The following is an 18,785-nucleotide window of genomic DNA, read 5'->3' as shown; positions in this document are numbered from 1 at the left end:
CCCAAACAAATGTGTGAGGAGACCAAATCTTACATCCGTCTCAAAGACGAACTATCAATCAGATTGTATACTGTGGGGTAATCATGTTGTTATGCCCAAGAAAGGCAGAGAGAAATTTGTGCCTGATCTACATTGCACACATCCTGGTATTGTCATGATGAAAGCCATTGCCAGGTCTCATGTATGGTGGCCTGGAATTGACTCTGATCTGGAATGCATTAGTGCAACACTTGCATGCAGCTTAGTAAAGCACCAGCGGAATCGCTGCTGAGTCTGTGGCCGTGGCCATCTAAACCATGGTCCAGGATCCACATCAACTTTGCAGGTCCCTTCCTGGCAAAGATGTTCTTAGTTGTGGTTGATGCTTATTCCAAGTGGATAGAGAGTACCATCATGTCATCCAGCACATTCACAGCTACCATTGAGAGCCTTCATGTCATGTTTGCTAGGCAAAATCTGCCTGACATCTTTGTAAGCGACAACTGATCTTGCTTCACCAGCATGGAGTTTCAAGAGTTCATGAAGCTCAATGGCATCAAACATGTGAGGTCAGCACCATTCAAACCCGCATGCAATGGACAAGCAGAGAGTGCAGTCCAAACCATCAAGCAGAGTATGAAACGTGTAACTCAAGGTTCACTGCAAACTCGCTTGTCACGCATATTGCTTAGTTACAGGACAAGACTCCATATGCTTACCGGGGTCTCCCCTGCTGAACTATTGATGGAGAGAGGTCTCAAGACCAGGCTCTCTCTCGTCCACACTGACTTGAATAATCGTGTCGAATACAGACGTCAAAGTCAGCAAGGGTATCATGATCGCACTACTGTGTCACGCAACATTTCTATCATTGATCCTGTGTATGTACTGAATTATGGTCACGATCCCAAATAGATCGCCGGTACTGTTATGGCCAAGGAGGGTAACAGAGTGTTTATCATTAAGTTCAAGACTGGGCAGACATACAGGAAACATGTCGATCAGATAAAGCTGCGGCACACGGATGAACCGGAACAGTCTGAGGAATACACAATCAGTGACCAACCAACCTACCCTCAGTCATCAGAGGACTCCGCTGTCATCAATGAATCTGGACTTTCAATCACTGACATGGTCACTGAATCTGGACTTTCAATCCCTGATGTGGTCATTGCCACTCCCATCAGATCGGCTACCCAGCCCCCAATCATAACAGACTCAGAATGCTCACCCAAGGCTCGAGTTGAACTTGGGAGCGGAAAGCCCCGGACTGTCTCAATTTGTAAAAATACCGTTACTAATATACTAATATCTTAAAAGGGGATATTGTCATGTATGTATGCTTGGGTTTACTAACCACAAGGTGGCGCCATTGTCGGAGGTCATTGGGCTGTGCACACATGTGTGCGGCACAAGTATAAAAGGCCAGCCATCTTGGAATGTAATCACTTTGGGCCCTATTAAGTACAGCCAGGTTTGTACCTGTTCAGAGTTTACAGTATTTAGTCTATTGAGTTATTGCATACACAACAGTAATGCTGTTGAATGTCAAGGGGAGGTGATTAGACTTTCACCTATTGGAGATTGTCAATGCCTGCCACTATTGTGTCATGAATGTTACTTGCCAATTATCAGCCCACGCCTGAATGTTGACCAGATTTTTGCTGCATGCGAGCACGGACTGCTTAATTATCTGAGGAGTTGCGAATGGAACTGAACACTGTGCAGTCATCAGCGAACATCTCCACTTCTGACCTTATGATGCAGGGAAGGTCATTAAAGCAGCTGAACATGGTTGGGCTTAGGACACTGCCCTGAGGAACTCCTGCAGCAATGACCTGGGGTTGTGACAATTGGCCTCCATCAACCACAACCATCTTCCTTTGTGGTAGATATGACTTCAGCCAGTGGAGAGTTTTCCCCCTGATTCCCATTGACTTCAATTTTACTAAGGCTCTTTGATGCCACACTTGGTCAAATGCTGCCTTGACGTCAAAGGCTGTCACTCTCACCTCATCTCTGAAATTTAGATGTCTTGTCCATGATTGGACCAAGACTGTAATATGGTCTGGAGCTGAGTGGTTCTGGCGGAAAGCAAACTGAACATCGGTGAACAGGTTATTGGTGAGCAAGTACCGCTTGATAGCACTGTCGATGACACCTTTCATCACTTTATTGATGATTGAAAGTTGACTGATGGAGTGGTAATTGGCTAGATTAGATTTGTCCTGCTTTTGTGAACAGGACCAACCTGGGCAATTTTCCACTTTGTCGGGTAGATGCCAGTGTTGCAGCTGTACTGGAACAGTTTGATTAGAGGCACGGTTAGTTCTGGAGCACAAGTCTTCAGCACGACAACTGGGATGTTGTCGGGGCCCATAGCCTTTGCTGTGTCCAGTGCGCTCAGTCTTTTCTTGATATCACATAGAGTGAATCGAATTGGCTGAAGATTAGCTTCTGTGATGGTGGGAATCTCAGGAAGAGGCCGAGATAGATTGTTCACTCGGCTCTTCTGGTTTCAGCCTTACCTTTTGCATTTCATATGCTAGACTTTTTATTTTAGAATCATAAACCTAGAAATTCTAGGGGGGCACAAACGACTTTGTAAACGAGTGCGGCGCCGTTAAAGATTCCTGCTAAATTTGTTGGGAGTTTAGTGGCGGTGATAACCCGTAGCGCTCTTTCCGCTGCACCAGCGATGACTTTTTGTAATGCAGTGTTTGCAGATTGGGCCCTTCCCTTTCATTAAGGGAAGAGTCCCTCCTACGTGGCAGCACTATACAGCTCAGTGCATAGCGCTGTGGCCTGCTACTGACATGTCCGCCGAGCGCTCCACTTCCTTTCGGGGGTGGTAACTCCAATTTCTTGTGAGAGACGAGGCTTCTGCGCCTGAGTGTTACTGCCCCCGTACCAAATTTCCCCCCATAGAATCATACATCACAGAAGGAGGTCATTCGGCCCATCATGGCTGTGCCCGCTCTCTGAAAGAGCTATTTAACAAGTCCCACTCCCCTGCTCTTTCTCCATAACACTGAATTTTTTTCTTTTTTAAGTGTATATCCAATTCCCTTTTGAAAGTTACTATTGAATCTGCTTCCACTACCCTTTCAGGCAGTGCTTTTCAGATCACAACAACTTACTGCATAAGTAGATTTCTCCGCATCCCCCTGGCTTTTTTGCCAATTATTTTACATTTGTGTCCCCTGGTTATTGACCCTCCTGCCAGTTCAAATAGTTTCTCCTTATTTATTCTATTGAAACCCTTCATAATTTTTAACACCGCTATTAAATCTCCCCACAACCTTCTTTGGTCTAAGGAGAATAATCCTCGCTTCACTAATCTCTCCTGATAACTAAATTCCCACTTCCCTGGTACAATTCCTAGTAAATCTCTTCTGCATTGTCTCATGGTCTTGACATCCTTTCTAAAGTGTAGTCCCAAGAATTGGATACAATACTCTAGCTGTGGTCTAACCAATGATTTAGAAAGGTTTATCATAACTTCTTTTGTACTCTGTGGGAAGAAATTTTAACCTTCAAATTTAAATCTCAAATCAGACTCCAATCCGCATACTTCCGGTTTTGCTGGATGGGGTTGGGGGGCGGCAACCAATCTACTCTCAGGAGGCGGGTTGGTCAGTTAAAGCTTTTGAGGAAGCTGTTTACCTCCATTTAAACTGGATTTTTAATTTTTAACACATGAAGGTCGGGTTTCCTAGCACTCAGCAAACCTGACAGGCAAAAGGAGGCAGGAAGGGGCGGATGCATGAGGTAAGTACATTTCCATCATTGTTTTTGGACCAGGAGGAGCAGGAGTGTTTCCTCCAGGCCCAACAAGTTAACCTCGTTATACACCCTGCCCGATTGCCCCTATCTTTGACTCCCCCCACACTCCCGCAAGCTTTGAGAGATTTAATAGAGATGTTCAAAATGATGAAGGGTTTTGATAGTGTATGGAGAAACTATTTTCAGTGGCAGCAAGTTTGCCAACCAGAGGGCACAGATTTACGATGATTGGCAAAAGAACCAGACGTGAGATGAGGAGAATATTTTTTACACAGCGAGTTATTATGATCTGGAACGCACTGTCTGAAAGGGCGGTGCAAGCAGATTCAATAATAACTTTCAAAAGGGTGTTAAATAAATACTTGAAGTGAAAAAATTTGCAGGGCTATGGGGAAAGGGCAGAGGAGTGGGACTAATTGAATAACTCTATTAAAGACCCAGCACAGGCATGATGGATTGAATGGCCTCCTTCTGTGCTGTATTCATTTATGGGCATAATTTTTAACCCCTAAAAATAGGTGAGTTTGGTTTGGATGGGAAGTTAACATGTCAAACATTTCAAGTCCAAACCCAAGCCACCTTGTATCCACCCACTTCCGATTTTAACAGAAGGAGGACGAGGGGCGATGGGTCATTGAAACCATTTAAGGAAGCTGTGTGGCTCCATTTTAACAATGTTTCTATTGATAACACATGTCGGTTGGGTTTCCCAGGACTCGGGAAAGCTGGCAGGTAAAAGGAGGCGAAATGCATGGTTCAAAGAGTTGTGTGGGAAGAAGGGGTTTCAATTCATGTGGCATCAATATGGGGAAAGAGGGAGCTGTTCCATCGGGACGGGCTCCACTTAAACCGATATAGGCCTAGATAAGTATTTATCGTGAAGCATGACTTGGACCCTTCATTTAGTTCAAGTTGCAAGTATACATTTGTAAGATCCAACTTTGAGAAGATCTGACCACCTGTCAGTGTTGTGAACAAATCTTCTACATTTGGCAATGTATTGGGGAGATTACCCTCTAGAACCCGGTTTACGGTTACTTTATAATCACCACACAATCTTATCTTACCATCGGACTTAGGTACAACAACAATGGGTGTAGCTCAATTACAATAGATCTACCTTAGAAATAATGTTCTCAGTCTCTAGCCTTTTGAGTTGTTGCTCAACTTTCTCCTTGAGACGATCAATCATGATCTTATTGAATGGCGGAGCAGGCTCTAAGGGCCGTAGGGCCTACTCCTGCTCCTATTTCTTATGTTCTTAAAAATACATTCCATTGAGAAATAAAAACTTCATGGGAAAAGTGATCCATCTATGGTTAACTAAAGAAGTTAAGGATAGCATTCGATTGAAAGAAGAAGCTTATGATGTTCCGAAGAATAGTAATAAGCCTGAGGATTGGGAGAGTTTCAGAAACTTGCAAAGGATGACCAAACAATTGATAAAAGGGAAAAAATAGAATTTGAGAGAAAACTAGCAAGAAATATAAAAACAGATTGTAAGAGCTTATAAAAGTATGTAAAAAGGAAGAGAGTAGCAAAAGTAAATGTTAGTCACGTAGAGGCTGAGACAGGAGAAATTTTTATGGGCAATAAGGAAATGGCAGAAACGTTACACAAATATTTTGTATCTGTCTTCTCAGTAGAAGACACAAAAAGCATACCAAAAATGGCGAGGAACCAAGGGTCTAATGAGGGTGAGGAATATTGCGTAATTAATATAAGTAGAGAAAAAGTACTAGAGAAACTAAAGGGACTAAAAGCGGACAAATCCCCTAGATCTGATGGCCTACATCGTAGGGTTCTAAAATAGGTGGTTGCGGGGATAGTGGTTTTGATCTTCCAAAATTCTCTAGATTCTAGAATGGTCCCAGCAGATTGGAAGGTAGCAAATCTAACACCGCTATTCAAGAAAGGAGAGAGAGAAAAAATAGGAAATTACAGGTCGGTTTGCCTGACATCAGTCATCGGGAAAATGCTGGAATCCATTGTTAAGAAAGTGGTGTCAAGACACTTAGAAAATCATTACATGATTAGGCAGAGTCAGCATGGTTTTATGAAAGGGAAATTGTGTTTGGCAAACTTATTAGAGTTTTTTGAGGATGTAACTAGTAGGGTAGATAAAGGGGAACCAGTGGATGTAGTATATTTGAATTTCCAAAAGGTATTCGATTAGGTGCCACATAAAAGGTTATTACGCAAGATAAGGGCTCATGGGGTTGGAGGGTAACATAGTAGCATGGATAGAGGATTGGTTAATGGACAGAAAAAAGAGAGTGGGGATAAACGGTTTTTATTCAAGTTGGCAGGCTGTAACTTGTGGTGTGCCATAAGGATCAGTACTGGGGCCTCAGCTATTTACAATTTATATTAATGACCTAGATGAAGGGTTTGATTGTAATGTATCCAAGTTTGCTGATGATACAAAACTAGGTGGAACAGTAAGCTGTGAAGAGAATATAAAGAGTTTGCTAAGGGATACAGATAGATTAAGTGAGTGGGCAGTAAGCTGCCAGGTCGAGTATAATGTGGAGAAATATGAGGTTATTCACTTTGGTAGGAAGAATAGAAAAACAGAATATTTTTTAAATGATGAGAAACTTTTAAATGTTGGTTTTCAGAGAGATTTGGATGTCCTCATGCAAGAAACACAGAAAGCTAGCATGCAGGTACAGCAAGGAATAAGGAAGGCAAATGGCATGTTGGCCTTTATGACAAGGGGTTGGATTATAAGAGTATGAAGTCTTGTACAAGTGTTGGTGAGACCACACCTGGAGTACTGTGCACAGTTTTGGTCTTCTTATCAAAGGAAGAATGTATTTGCCTCATAATTCAGTAAGATTTAGGGTAGCTATGGAAAAGGACAAAGGTGGACCAGGAAAAAAAAGTTCTCAATTGGGGTAAAGCCAATTTTGCTGAGCTAAGATGGGATTTGGCCAAAGTGGACTAGATATGGCTACTTCATGGTAAATCAGTGTCAGAGCAGTGGGAGATCCTGAGGGTTCAGAGCAAGTATGTTCCCTTAAAAAAAAAGGGTGGGGCTAATAAAGCTAGAGCCCCCTGGATGTCAAGGAACATATAGGGCAAGATAAAGAAAACAAAGGGAGTTTATGACATATTCTGAGAACTCAATACTGCAGACTTTCGGAGTATAAAAAGTGCAGGGGGGCAATTAAAAAAGATATCAGGAAAGCAACGAGAGAGCATGAAAGAATGTTGGTGAGTAAAATCAGGGAAAACTCAAAGATGTTTTATAAATACATTAAGAGCAAGAGGATAACTAGAGAAAGAGTGGGAACTATTAGAGACCATAAAGGAAATCTGTGTATGGAGGCAGAAGATGTGGGTATGATTCTTAATGAATACTTTGCATCTGTTTGCACAAAAGAGAGTGGCGATGCAGACTTTGCAATGAAGGAGGAGGAGTGCGAAATATTAGATAGTGAAAGAGGAAGTATTAAGGGGCTTAGCAGCTATGAAAGTAGATATATCCCCAAGCCTGGATGAAATGTCTCCCATGCTGTTAAGAGAAGCAAAAGAGGAAATAGCAGAGGCTCTGACCATCATTTTTCAGTTCTCTCTGTCTGTGGTGTGGTGCCAGAAGACTGGAGAACTGCTAATGTTGTAACCTTGTACAGGTCCCACCTCCCCCAGAAACGTTCCCAATGCCTCAGGAATTTAAAGTCCTCCCGTCTGCACCATCTCTCCAGCCATGCATTCATCTTCTCTATCCTCATATTTCTGTACTCACTAGCACGTGGCACCTGCAGTAACCCAAAGATGAGATTACCTTTGAAGTCCTGCTTTTTAATCTCTCTCCTAGCTCCCTAAACTCTGCCTGCAGGACCTCATCCCTCTTTCTACCTATGTTATTGGTACCGATATGGACCACGACCTTTGGCTGTTCACCCTCTCCCCCCAGAATGTCTTGCAGCTGCTCGGTGATATCGTTGACCCTGGCACCAGGGAGGCAACATCCCATCCTGGAGTCACGTGTGCAGCCGGAGAAACACCTGTCTGCTCCCCTGACTATCGAATCCCCTACCATTCTTGCTCTTCGATTCTTCTTCCTACTCCCCTGTGCAGCTGAGCCACCTGGGACTTGGCTCTGGTTGCACTCCCCAGAGGCACCATAGCCCTCACCAGTACTCAGAACAGAATACTGTTTGGAGAGCGAGATGCACTCAGGGGATTCCTGTCCTACCTGCCTTGTGCCCCTCTTTTGTCTGGTGGTCACCCACTTCCTCTCCGCCTGCACACTCTTTAGCTGCAGGGTGACCACCTCTAGAAACATGCTATCCACGAAATTCTCAGCCTCGCGCTTGCACCACAGTGACTCCAGCCGCCGTTCAAGCTCCGAAACCCAGTCTGCACAGAGCAGTCTTAAAGGGAGTGGACTTAAACAGTGTGGTTTATTTGGGAATTTGGAAAGAGTGGGAATTCGGAGAAGAGGGGAAGGAGTTACAACTTTTTGTCCACACTATTTGTAGTGCTTTGTATTACAACAGAGGCAAAAATCAAAAGTGTGACGTTGGCTCAAGGGAAACAGCTGATTGGTGAGTAGCCAGTGAATGTTTTTGTCTTCTATTTTTAAGTTTATTTCATAGTCAAATAGTTCATCGTTTAGTTCATGGTCAAATAACTAGAGGCAGGGCAGTTCAGTCTCCACCCTCACCTCCGACAATAAGTGTGAGGAGCTCGTGGACTTTTTTGTCTCTAAGATTGAGACCATCCATTCGGCCACCTCTGCCTCTTCCCTTCCTTCCCCGAGCCCACTGGGCCAAACTTATAAGAACATAAAAAATAGGAGCAGGAATAGGCCACAAGACCCCTCGAGCCTGCTCCACCATTTAATATGATCATGGCTGATCCGATCATGGACTCAGGTCCACTTCCCTGCACGCCCCTATAACCCTTCATCCGCTGCTGAAGCCCTCATCCATGCCTTTGTTACCTCTAGACTTGACTATTCCAACACACTCCTGGCTGGCCTCTCACATTTTACCCTATGTAAACTAGAGGTGATCCAAAACTTGGCTGCCCGTGTCCTAATTCGCACCAATTCCCGCTCACCCATCTCCCTGTGCTCACTGACCTACATAGGCTCCCAGTTAAGCAACTCCTCGATTTCAAAATTCTCATCATTGTTTTCAAATCCCCCCATAGCCTCGCCCCTCCCTACCTCTGTAATCTTTTCCAGCTGCATAACCCCCCGAGATGTCTGCGCTCCTCTAATTCTGCCCTCTTGAGCATCCCTGATTATAATCACTTAACCATTGGTGGCCTTGCCTTCTGTTGCTTAAGCGCCCTAAGATCTGTAATTCCCTGTCTAAACCTTTCCGCCTCTCTGCCTCTCTTTCCTCCTTCAAGACGCTCCTTATGTGTCCTGATTTCAAATGTTTTGTCTCATAATACTCCTGTGAAGCGCTTTGGGACGTTTCATTACTTTCAGTCCCAACAAGCAAACCCTGTAACACCCCCAACCCCCAATCGATCTGACCCCTACCTCTCTCCAGCAATGTCATTGCTCAGCCTAACTCCACAATGCATTAACTCCCCTAACTCAATGATGTCTCCGCTCCTCCCAGCCCCGCAATGTCTCTGCTTCCCCCAACTCCAAGATATCGCCACTCCCCCAACTCCAAGATATCGCCACTTCCCCAACTCCAAGATATCTCCACTCCCCCAACTCCAAGATATCTCCACTCCCCCAACTCCAAGATATCTCCACTCCCCCAACTCCAAGATATCTCCACTCCACCAACTCCAAGATATCTCCACTCCACAAATTCCAAGACATCCCCGTTTATCCCAACACCATGACATCTCCACTCCTCCCAATCCTGTGATGACTCCACTTGCGGCGGCCTCATGGAGCACTGGCCAATTTGTGCCGCAAGGCGAAAATGAATCATTGCGCACGGCAATGAGGTCATTGCAGGAGGTGCAGCGGCCCGGGGCACTATCGGTTTTGCACCTCTGCTAACTCCCGCGCAGGAGGGTGCCCTGCCCCACAACTGCCCCCCCCCACTGTGCCCCCTGGGTGAGAAATGGTTTGTGTCCCATTAGCGCCTTGCAAGTCATGCGAATTTCTCCCTCTATGATTCTACCTCTACCCTCATTCAGATGAAACAAAATTCCTTCTCCTCTATTGCCAATCCAGCTGTCCTTGGCTCAACTTTTTACATTCCTCCAGCCTCTCCTTTCATCTCAAACTCCCCATTAGCTCACTACTGAGTAATGATTGACTTTTTTCTCTCCTTTCATATGCCCATCTGTCTGGGGAATGTTTTGCCTATACTTAGTGATTCTTGTCGACTGCAATCAGGAACACACCTGCGAAATCATCACTGTTCCTGGGAAGAGTTCAGGGGTTAACAGAACTGTTGCAAGGTTTGCCATTTATAGAGCATTCCATCTCTGAAGCAGGAGCAGCATCTGGTAGGAGCTGGGACAGCGTGGAAAACTGGAGTCAGGATTGCAGTTAGAAGGGGTGGAGTGGGGAGCAGTAACACAAGCAAGCAGACAATGGCCTCGGAATGCTGACTTGTGTGTGAAGAGTAGATGTTTGACATGTCTGCCAGAACCAAGCTAGGACAACAGAAGTTTTACAATTTACAACAGTGCAGCTTGAAGAGGAATTGCCTCATGGTTATGCCTTTCTTTTCTCTTACAGGAAATTCAATGCCTGCTGTCTGTTCACACCCCACTTGCACATAAAATTTGTGGGTGAAGCTGGCCCAAACGCAAGGGAATTTCACCAAAAATTCCCCCACCCATTACAATGCATACAGATATAGTGAGCCAACAATTCTCAGCTTAGAAGGTTAAATTATGAGGACGGGTTGTATAAACGTGGCTTGTATTGCCTTGAACACAGAAGATTGAGGAGTGATCTAAGTGCGATGTTTAAAATGATAAAAGGATTCAATAGGCTAGATACAAATAAATTATATTTGCTGGCGGAGGAATCCAGAACGATCTTAAAATTAGAGCTAGGCCATTCAAGAGTGAAATCAGGAAGCACTTTTTCCACACAAAAGGTAGTGGAAATCTGGAACTCGCTCCCCCTAAAAACTGTGGATGCTGGGTCATCATCATCATAGGCAGTCCCTTGGAATCGAGGAAGACTTGTTTCCACTCTTAAAATGAGTCCTTGGGTGGCTGAACAGTCCAATACGAGAACCACAGTCCCTGTCACAGGTGGGACAGATAGTCGTTGAGGGTAAGGGAGGGTGGGACAGGTTTGCCACACGCTCCTTTCGCTGCCTGAGCTGATTTCTGCATGCTCTCGGTGATGAGACTTGAGGTGCTCAGCGCCCTCTCGGATGCACTTCTTCCACTTAGGGCGGTCTTTGGCCAGGGACTCCCAGGTGTCAGTGGGGATGTTGCATTTTATCAGGGAGGCTTTGAGGGTGTCGTTGTAACGTTTCCTCTGCCCACCTTTGGCTCCTTTGCCGTGAAGGAGTTCCGAGTAGAGCGCTTGCTTTGGGAGTCTCTGGTCTGGCATGCGGACAATATGGCCTGCCCAGTGGAGCTGATCAAGTGTAGTCAGTGCTTCAATGCTGGGGATGTTGGCCTGGTCAAGGATGCTAATGTTGTTGCGTCTGTCCTCCCAGGGGATTTGTAGGATCTTGCGGAGACATCATTGGTGGTATTTCTCCAGCGACTTGAGGTGTTTACTGTATATGGTCCATGTCTCTGAGCCATACAGGAGGGTGGGTCTTACTACAGCCCTGTAGACCATGAGCTTGGTGGCAGATTTGAGGTCCTGGTCTTCGAATACTCTTTTCCTCAGGCGGCCGAAGGCTGCACTGGCGCACTGGAGGCGGTGTTGAATCTCGTTGTCAATGTCTGCTCTTGTTGATAAGAGGCTCCCGAGGTATGGGAAATTGTCCACATTGTCCAGGGCCAGGCCGTGGATCTTGATGACTGGGGGGCAGTGCTGTGTGGCTAAAAGCTGCGGATGCTGGGTCAAGGGATATGGTTAAAAGGCGGGTAAATGGAGTTAAGGTACAGATCAGCCATAATCTAATTAAATGACACAACAGATTCGGGAGACTGAATGTCCTACTCCTGTTCCTGTTGCTATGTTCCTATGATTGACTATCTTACTTGACCACTTACAGATAAAATCAGCAAAGTTCACTAATTTTATTTCATTCCCCTGACATATATATTTAAGCCACACTTGGTATTGTATGAATTACAATAGTCTTGAAATCCTCAGAAAATATGATTTAGAACCAAAAGTAATAAACCCATTGGTGATTATTGGTGAGTTGGATATCAGAACTTTAAGATTATTTCCCATACCTGAGAAAACAGAGGTAAGTGCCAGAATCAGCAATGCTGATCGATGGAAATAAGAAGTTTTTTCCTCTCTGACTGATAACTTCATTCCAGCCATTAACTTGTGGGGAATTTTCTTCCTTGTCTTGTCTGTACCATAATGATTCATTCGCATAGTTCATGGAATTATTATCTCTGAGATTATCTGGCTCACATGTCAATTCAAAAGAATCTCCTGCAAATGCATAGTAGTACCGCTCTGGTGCTTTTGCAAAACAATCTGCATGGAAAATAATGTTGAAGATTTACTGTTCAGATAAATAGAAACATAGAGAAACATAGAAAATAGGTGCAGGAGTAAGCTATTCGGCCCTTCGAGCCTGCACCGCCATTCAATGAGTTCATGGCTGAACATGCAACTTCAGTACCCATTCCTGCTTTCTCGCCATACCCCTTGATCCCTAATCTTAATACATTTATAACAACCATTGGATGTAATTATGCAGAATGATTAACATTTATTAAGCACAAGCTAGCTTTTGGAAATGTTACTGAAACCCTTTGGCATTTTCGGCAGAGTCACTCCAACTACCTTTACATATATTGTATCAAAGAATCACTCTAACCAATTTCATATATATTACTGGAAAGTAACTCCCCCAGTTTTATAAATCACATGAAAGAGGGGCACTGTCACCACGTACTGTTGTTTTTTTTGTTTCCATACAAGAAAGTAATTAGTAGGAGGTTTAAAGTAATTAATAGGAGGGTTAGAGGGGATTTGAGGGGAAATGTTTTCACCCAGAGGGTGGTGGGCATCTGGAATTCACTGCCTGAAAGGGTGGTAGAGGCAGAAACCTTTGCCACATTTAAAAAATACTTGGATGTGCACTTGAAGATCTGTAACCTACAGGGCTAGGGACTAAGAGCTGGAAAATGGGATCAGGCCGGACGGCTCTTTGTTGGCCGGCACGGACATAATGGGCCGAATGGCCTTCTTCAGTGCTGTAAATTTCTATGATTTTCTGATTCTATGCAGAAAATGTAACTTTTATTTTGTTCGGACCTTGTATCGAAATGTCAATGCTCATTTGTTCTGCTTAAATAAAACATGGTCAATGCACCTTTTGTTGCTGCCAATGAAGGGCGGGCGGGAGGTAGAATTTCCACGGTGTTTCCCAGAATCTCCAGTGATAATTTCTAGTTATAGGAAAAGGCTATTGGCCCAAGAATTTTTCTATCCAACGCCATAAGGGCTAAACTTCACTCTTTGGGGGTAATATTTCAACTGGTGCACAATGGACATTGACGTCAAGGAAAGGAAAATCAGACGGGTGTATAACAGCCGGTTGATCCACCACTGCCTTTTTACTGCCCTGCCAAAGTTGCATTTTACACCCTGTGAGTTTGTGTGGTTTTTAAATGAGCAATCTTTGTGAATAACAATTTAATGAATGGAAACAATAGAAACGTCCAATCATGATGCACCCGAGTCAATGACCCTTCATTTTAAACAGCTAATGAACCACTTAAATCATTAGAAATTATTTTTTTTAAGTTTGTGAGTCCAGCTGTGGATCATGCGATATTTCTGCATAATGGCTCAGCGGCAAATTCATTAATTCCGTTTCACTGACTGGGCTCTGCAGTTCCTTCTCAGCTACATTCTGGAGAAAAAAATTACCTCTTCGGTCCAAACATACTCTAGAAACAACAAACAAAGCAATCCCTTACACAGCATGTGAATTCATTGCTGGCTACTATTCTGACTATCTGGAGGATGTCTGCACATTGTTGCACAATGTAGCTCCAGTATATTATTGTGAAGTAGTACCATAGGACATATATGGAAATCAAGGAAAGTTGTAATTGCATCATAACAACAACAACTTGTATTTATATAGTGCCTTTAACGTGGTAAAACGTCCCAAGGCACTTTACAGGAGCATTATCAAACAAAATTTAACACTGACCACATAAGATGATAGTAGGGCAGACTTGGTCAAAGAGGTAGGTTTCAAGGAGCCTCTTACAGGAGGTAGAGAGAGGTAAAGAGATGGAGAAGTTTAGGGAGAGAATTCCAGAGCTTAGGGCTTCGGCAGCTGAAGGCACGGCCGCCAATGGTGGAGCGATTAAAATCGTGGATGCACAAGAGGCCAGAATTGGTGGAGCATAGAGATCGTGGAGGTTTGTAGGGCTGGAGGAGGTTACAGAGACAGGGAGTGGCGAGGCCATGGAGGGATAATAAAGAGGACTTCCACCTGTAACAGATGGGTGCTCCGCCCGCTCAAGGGAAGGTCCTTTTAAAAGTGGTAGTTGCCGGAGCACTGGTGTTACCAGGACAATAAGTCTACTAACCTCATTTTGAGTCTGTTACCACCCTGTAGCACTGATTTGGCCAGATGAAAAACCACACCAGTCGGTTAAAATCCTGCTCCATAGACATTGACTGACACTGGAGTATGGTTCCATAAGTGTCAACCATCCTCCAGTACCAAATATTCCTCACATATGAGTCCACACAGTGAGTATCAGCCAGCTACTTGACTATTAAAGGCATCACGACTGCTTCAATCCTGTCCTCACCTGAGATCTACATGTATGCACTTTCAGATGAGGTCATTGGTTAGTAATCTGGAGAAGGAGCCCTGGTTGACTTTTTTCTCAGCAGTTCTGACTTTTGTGCTTGAACATACTCCCGATGAGCAAAGCTTCAAACCAAGAGTGCAAATTCATAAATTCTATCTTAAATTCAAGAGTGTTTGAATAGTTAAGAAATAATAATGATATCTAACCTGGAGAATTTGAAGAATCCAGAGGATATGAAAAGATGTTTCCACCCATCGATTCTGATATGGTGAATGTAAAAAAGAATATCCAAAAGTTCCTAATCATCCTGTATTTCAGATAAAAATACAACAGCAGCTCAGGTACCAATTGTAAACGGTCAGACTGGTACCTGTACATGTATCATATATTACACAGAATACTTAGCACACATAAATATTTACTGTATGCTTCAGATGCTAGAAAATGTGGTGCATTTTCCTCCATTTAAATTACAGCCTATTACGGATTTCAACTTTCTACAATCTACCAGATTACAGCATGCAGTATATACATCGAGGTGACATCAAGTTACATTGAATCGACAGCACATAAACAGGTTATTCAGCCCTATTAGCCTATGCTGGTGTTTATGCTCCACACAAGCCTCCTCCCACCCATCTTTATCGAGCCATCTCAGCAAATCCTTCCAACTCTTTCTCCCTCATGTACTTATGCAGCTGCCCCTTAAATGCATCTATGCTAGTTGCCTCTTTGTGCCAGCGAGTTCCACATTCTAACCACTCTCTGAGTAAATAAGTTTCTCCTAAATTCCCCATTGGATTTATTTGTGACTATCTTATATTTATGACCTTTAGTTTTGCACTCACCCGCAAGTGGAAACAAGTGACACTGAATCAAACATCAGTATCACATCTCAATATCTTTTTTATTTGATTACTGCTTCCATAAAAACAGTCAGAACAATCAACTGTCAACAAATGTTGAGGCAGATTTCATCAAGGTTAAGATACACTCACAGTTAATGTAAACTGTAAAACATATTCCCAATTAAGGATTGCAAAACAATTCAAACCTTGCAATGAACTGTTAATTGCAGTAATAAACAAACGACTGGAAATTTTAGAAATCTCTCCAAATTTTGTGTGATTCATCAAATATGTCATAAGAAAGTAAACCCCACGCCAGAATCTTTTTAAAATGATACTGAGGCACCTGCAGATGCATCTCTTAAAGGATGTGTGACAATGAATCCTTTGAGGTTAGAGACACTTGTCCATGAGGTTGCTTTCAGTTAAAATCTGATTATATGTTTCTGGCTTTTTTTCTTTGAATTTACTTCTTCACTAAAGTTAGCAAAGACAGGAATTTCACTTCACTGTTTTCTTCAGTGGAAAAGAGAATCGGGCGGGGTATAAAACTGGCTGCCATTTCGATATTGTTCGTTTTGCACAATCACCGAAGACAATTTCATCCCCCATATGTCAAAATGACACTTTTACCTGGGTGGCACTGTCCTTGAAACAGGACCATTTGGCATTTATGCCGCTTCATCTGTTTGATTGATAATTTTTCAAAGGAGGTTCTCTTAAAAATAAAACTATGGTGTTTTATGGGGAGCCTGCAGCTCCCCCCCCCATAGTGCTGGTGCCTGATGTTCCAGCCATAATTTCCAAGGTGCTCCCAGGCACAGTAACCTATGGCACAGTTAACTCAACTCACATTTTCAGACACGGTCACCTCTGTGGGGTGCAGGCTTAGCCAGCGACACTGGGCCATGGCAATATTATCACTTTCATGGCAACTTTTAATTTCAAGGGATATTGTCATCACAATAAAATATATCTGGCAACCTCTTTTGTGGGAAGAGAGGGGAGCTGGAAGAGCATGTACCATTTTTGTACAATGCTTTCATATATAAATAACACAACAATGCATTCAAATGCTATTTCCAAAAGCTAATTTAAACAAAATTAAATCCATCAAATAATTTTACCCAGAAAGATAGTACCCCTTTAAATCTTTAACTTAAGTGTGACTTTTATTAAAATGGCTCTGCGAACAAGAAAAGTAACAGTAAGCATATTGAACTAAGCATATTTCTAAATTCAACAGCAATACTGGTCAGTTTATTTCTTGATCCAACTGACAACGAAATATGACCTATGAAAAATATCTGTAGGCCTTGTGGTTTTTATATAGAATCAATCGATCATCCTGTATTGAAACAATCATCAATAAGCAGATATCGACAGATCTTAAGCATGTTCAAATTACGGAGACTACTTACCTTTCTGTTGTTTTTCCATCAAAAGCACTGACACTTTCAAAGGTTCATCTAAGACTTTTTCCTTCACATGAACACTTATCTTGATCTGCACAACCACCCTCTAGCCCACAACATTTTAAAATAGCTGTGTTTGTTTTATCTAGTTTATCAGTACAGTCGGGTTTCAAGAAGCAACCAAGGTTTCTACAAAAGCTTCACTGCATTAGAAGCATCATCCCTGCTCTCAATAGTGACACTATAAATTTATTCCAAACAAGTGAAATGTCAGAAAGTATCAAAAGAAAAATGGATGAAAAATAAACATAGTTTATCATGTACATTTATCAGCTTGTTTTTCTTTTCTATCAGTAATAATACAAGTAAAACATTTTCTGTATGTCATTTTCTTGCCTTTTCAGAGAAACTAGTCACTGACCTGAGATAACATAACCTGTGAGGTGTGACATTTTTTTAGCAAAATAACTCCTAAAGGGAAAAAACAACAGTTATAACCTTATATTTATGGTTTCCTGTGGTAACTTTACACATTCTAAAAAAACATTTTTTATAGCTTTAGTTTTAACAACAACAAAAAAAAAAGAAAAGGAAGCAGGCAGACAGCAGCCTAATTTATCTTTTGTTCCTCTGTTAGCCAAGTGAACATAAGTTTTAGAAGTAGAAAATCACTTATCCTCTTTTATTTTTGAAGAATTTGGAACTCCATGTTTTCTGTTATCTTTACATATTCTTGATTTAGTTTCTATTCTATTTGGGGGGGGGTGGCGGGTTGGAATGTTCTAACTGCAAATTAGACTGAAGAGGATGCTGAGAATGACAAATAGGTGACTGATATTAAGGAGTAAATGCCACTGTTTAGCATGTGGGCAGGTCCCCTTTGCCAGATAATTAGCAACAGTTACCAAACATGCAACATAAGGTGTCTGTCTTTCAGCATCAAAGATTTGATCTGGACCAATAAGCAGTGTTTCCCACAAACGATTAAGGGGCTCAATTAAATAGCATAATTTCCAAATGTCTACTGTGCTACAAGTGAACAGTTTAAAACATAATGACGTGGCAAGATCCTGCAGCGCAATTGCCTCCCAATAAACTGTGCTAATTTAGCTAATTTGAGAGCACCCTTGTTTTTGAATCAAAAAGTTAAGGCTCCAAGTCCCACTCCAGGTAGGTGTATCATCGTTTCCAAGGACGGGGGAGGTGAGCGAGTTGGTGCAAGGTATTGGAATTTTCCCCACCCCCATCAAAACATTGTGCTGATAGGGTAGTGTGCACCCGTGGTGTTAACCTATTTTCTTCTTCTACCATGCTCCTAAGCCTTTGGAGCTTGCTCCACTTTGTCAGTTTTTCATGCTTTCCATTCCACTTATCTATCTCCCTTTAACTCTTCATACACTCCCAGTGACTCAGACAATGTCTTTTGTGTATTTGATTTTTCTCATTATGCCTCCTTTTGTTTTGTGTGCATACCACTTCTGCCCTTTCTGATTCCCATCTTAGCACTTTAGAGGACATTCGGTCTTTCATTGTGTGTGGGAGTTTTTCTCCTTCTCCCTTTCCCTTGTTCTATTCTTTCTTTAAAGCTATTCCTCTGTAATATCTTCCAGTTCTGAGGAAGGGTTTATACCTGAGAAGCCAACTGACTCATGTTTTCTTGATGGATGCTGCCTGACCTGCTGGGTGTCTCCAGCATTTTCTATTTTTGTCTCCCATCCAAGGATTTGAGTAACATAATCGAGACTGACACAGTACAGTTGGGCTGGAGACCCAGAAAGTCCACACCATTTTTGGTGTAACTTCAGTATATAATCAGCAGCAAAGTTCCCCCAAATTTCCTCATGCATTTTGGCCCTTCCCACGACTCCCCCACGGA

The 18,785-nt window shown here is 42.8% G+C and overlaps 1 protein-coding gene across 1 annotated transcript in view; it reads right to left on the bottom strand.

Annotated features, from left to right (window-relative positions):
• LOC139274627 (interleukin-18 receptor accessory protein-like) overlaps nucleotides 1-16,934 on the bottom strand; it is an 84,739-nt gene extending 67,805 nt beyond the window's left edge. Inside the window, exons 1-3 of the mRNA XM_070891305.1 lie at nucleotides 16,912-16,934; nucleotides 14,853-14,953; nucleotides 12,082-12,337 (exon numbers count right to left, since the gene is read on the bottom strand). Coding sequence (XP_070747406.1) covers nucleotides 12,082-12,337; nucleotides 14,853-14,953; nucleotides 16,912-16,934 — 380 coding nt within the window. The remainder of the gene's footprint in view (nucleotides 1-12,081; nucleotides 12,338-14,852; nucleotides 14,954-16,911) is intronic.
• Nucleotides 16,935-18,785: the final 1,851 nt, after the last annotated feature.

This window comes from Pristiophorus japonicus, chromosome 10 (genome assembly GCF_044704955.1).
Source record: "Pristiophorus japonicus isolate sPriJap1 chromosome 10, sPriJap1.hap1, whole genome shotgun sequence".
In the NCBI taxonomy this organism is placed as follows: domain Eukaryota; kingdom Metazoa; phylum Chordata; class Chondrichthyes; family Pristiophoridae; genus Pristiophorus; species Pristiophorus japonicus.
Note: the sequence above shows the minus strand (reverse complement) of the source record. Positions and strands in the feature narration are given on the sequence as shown.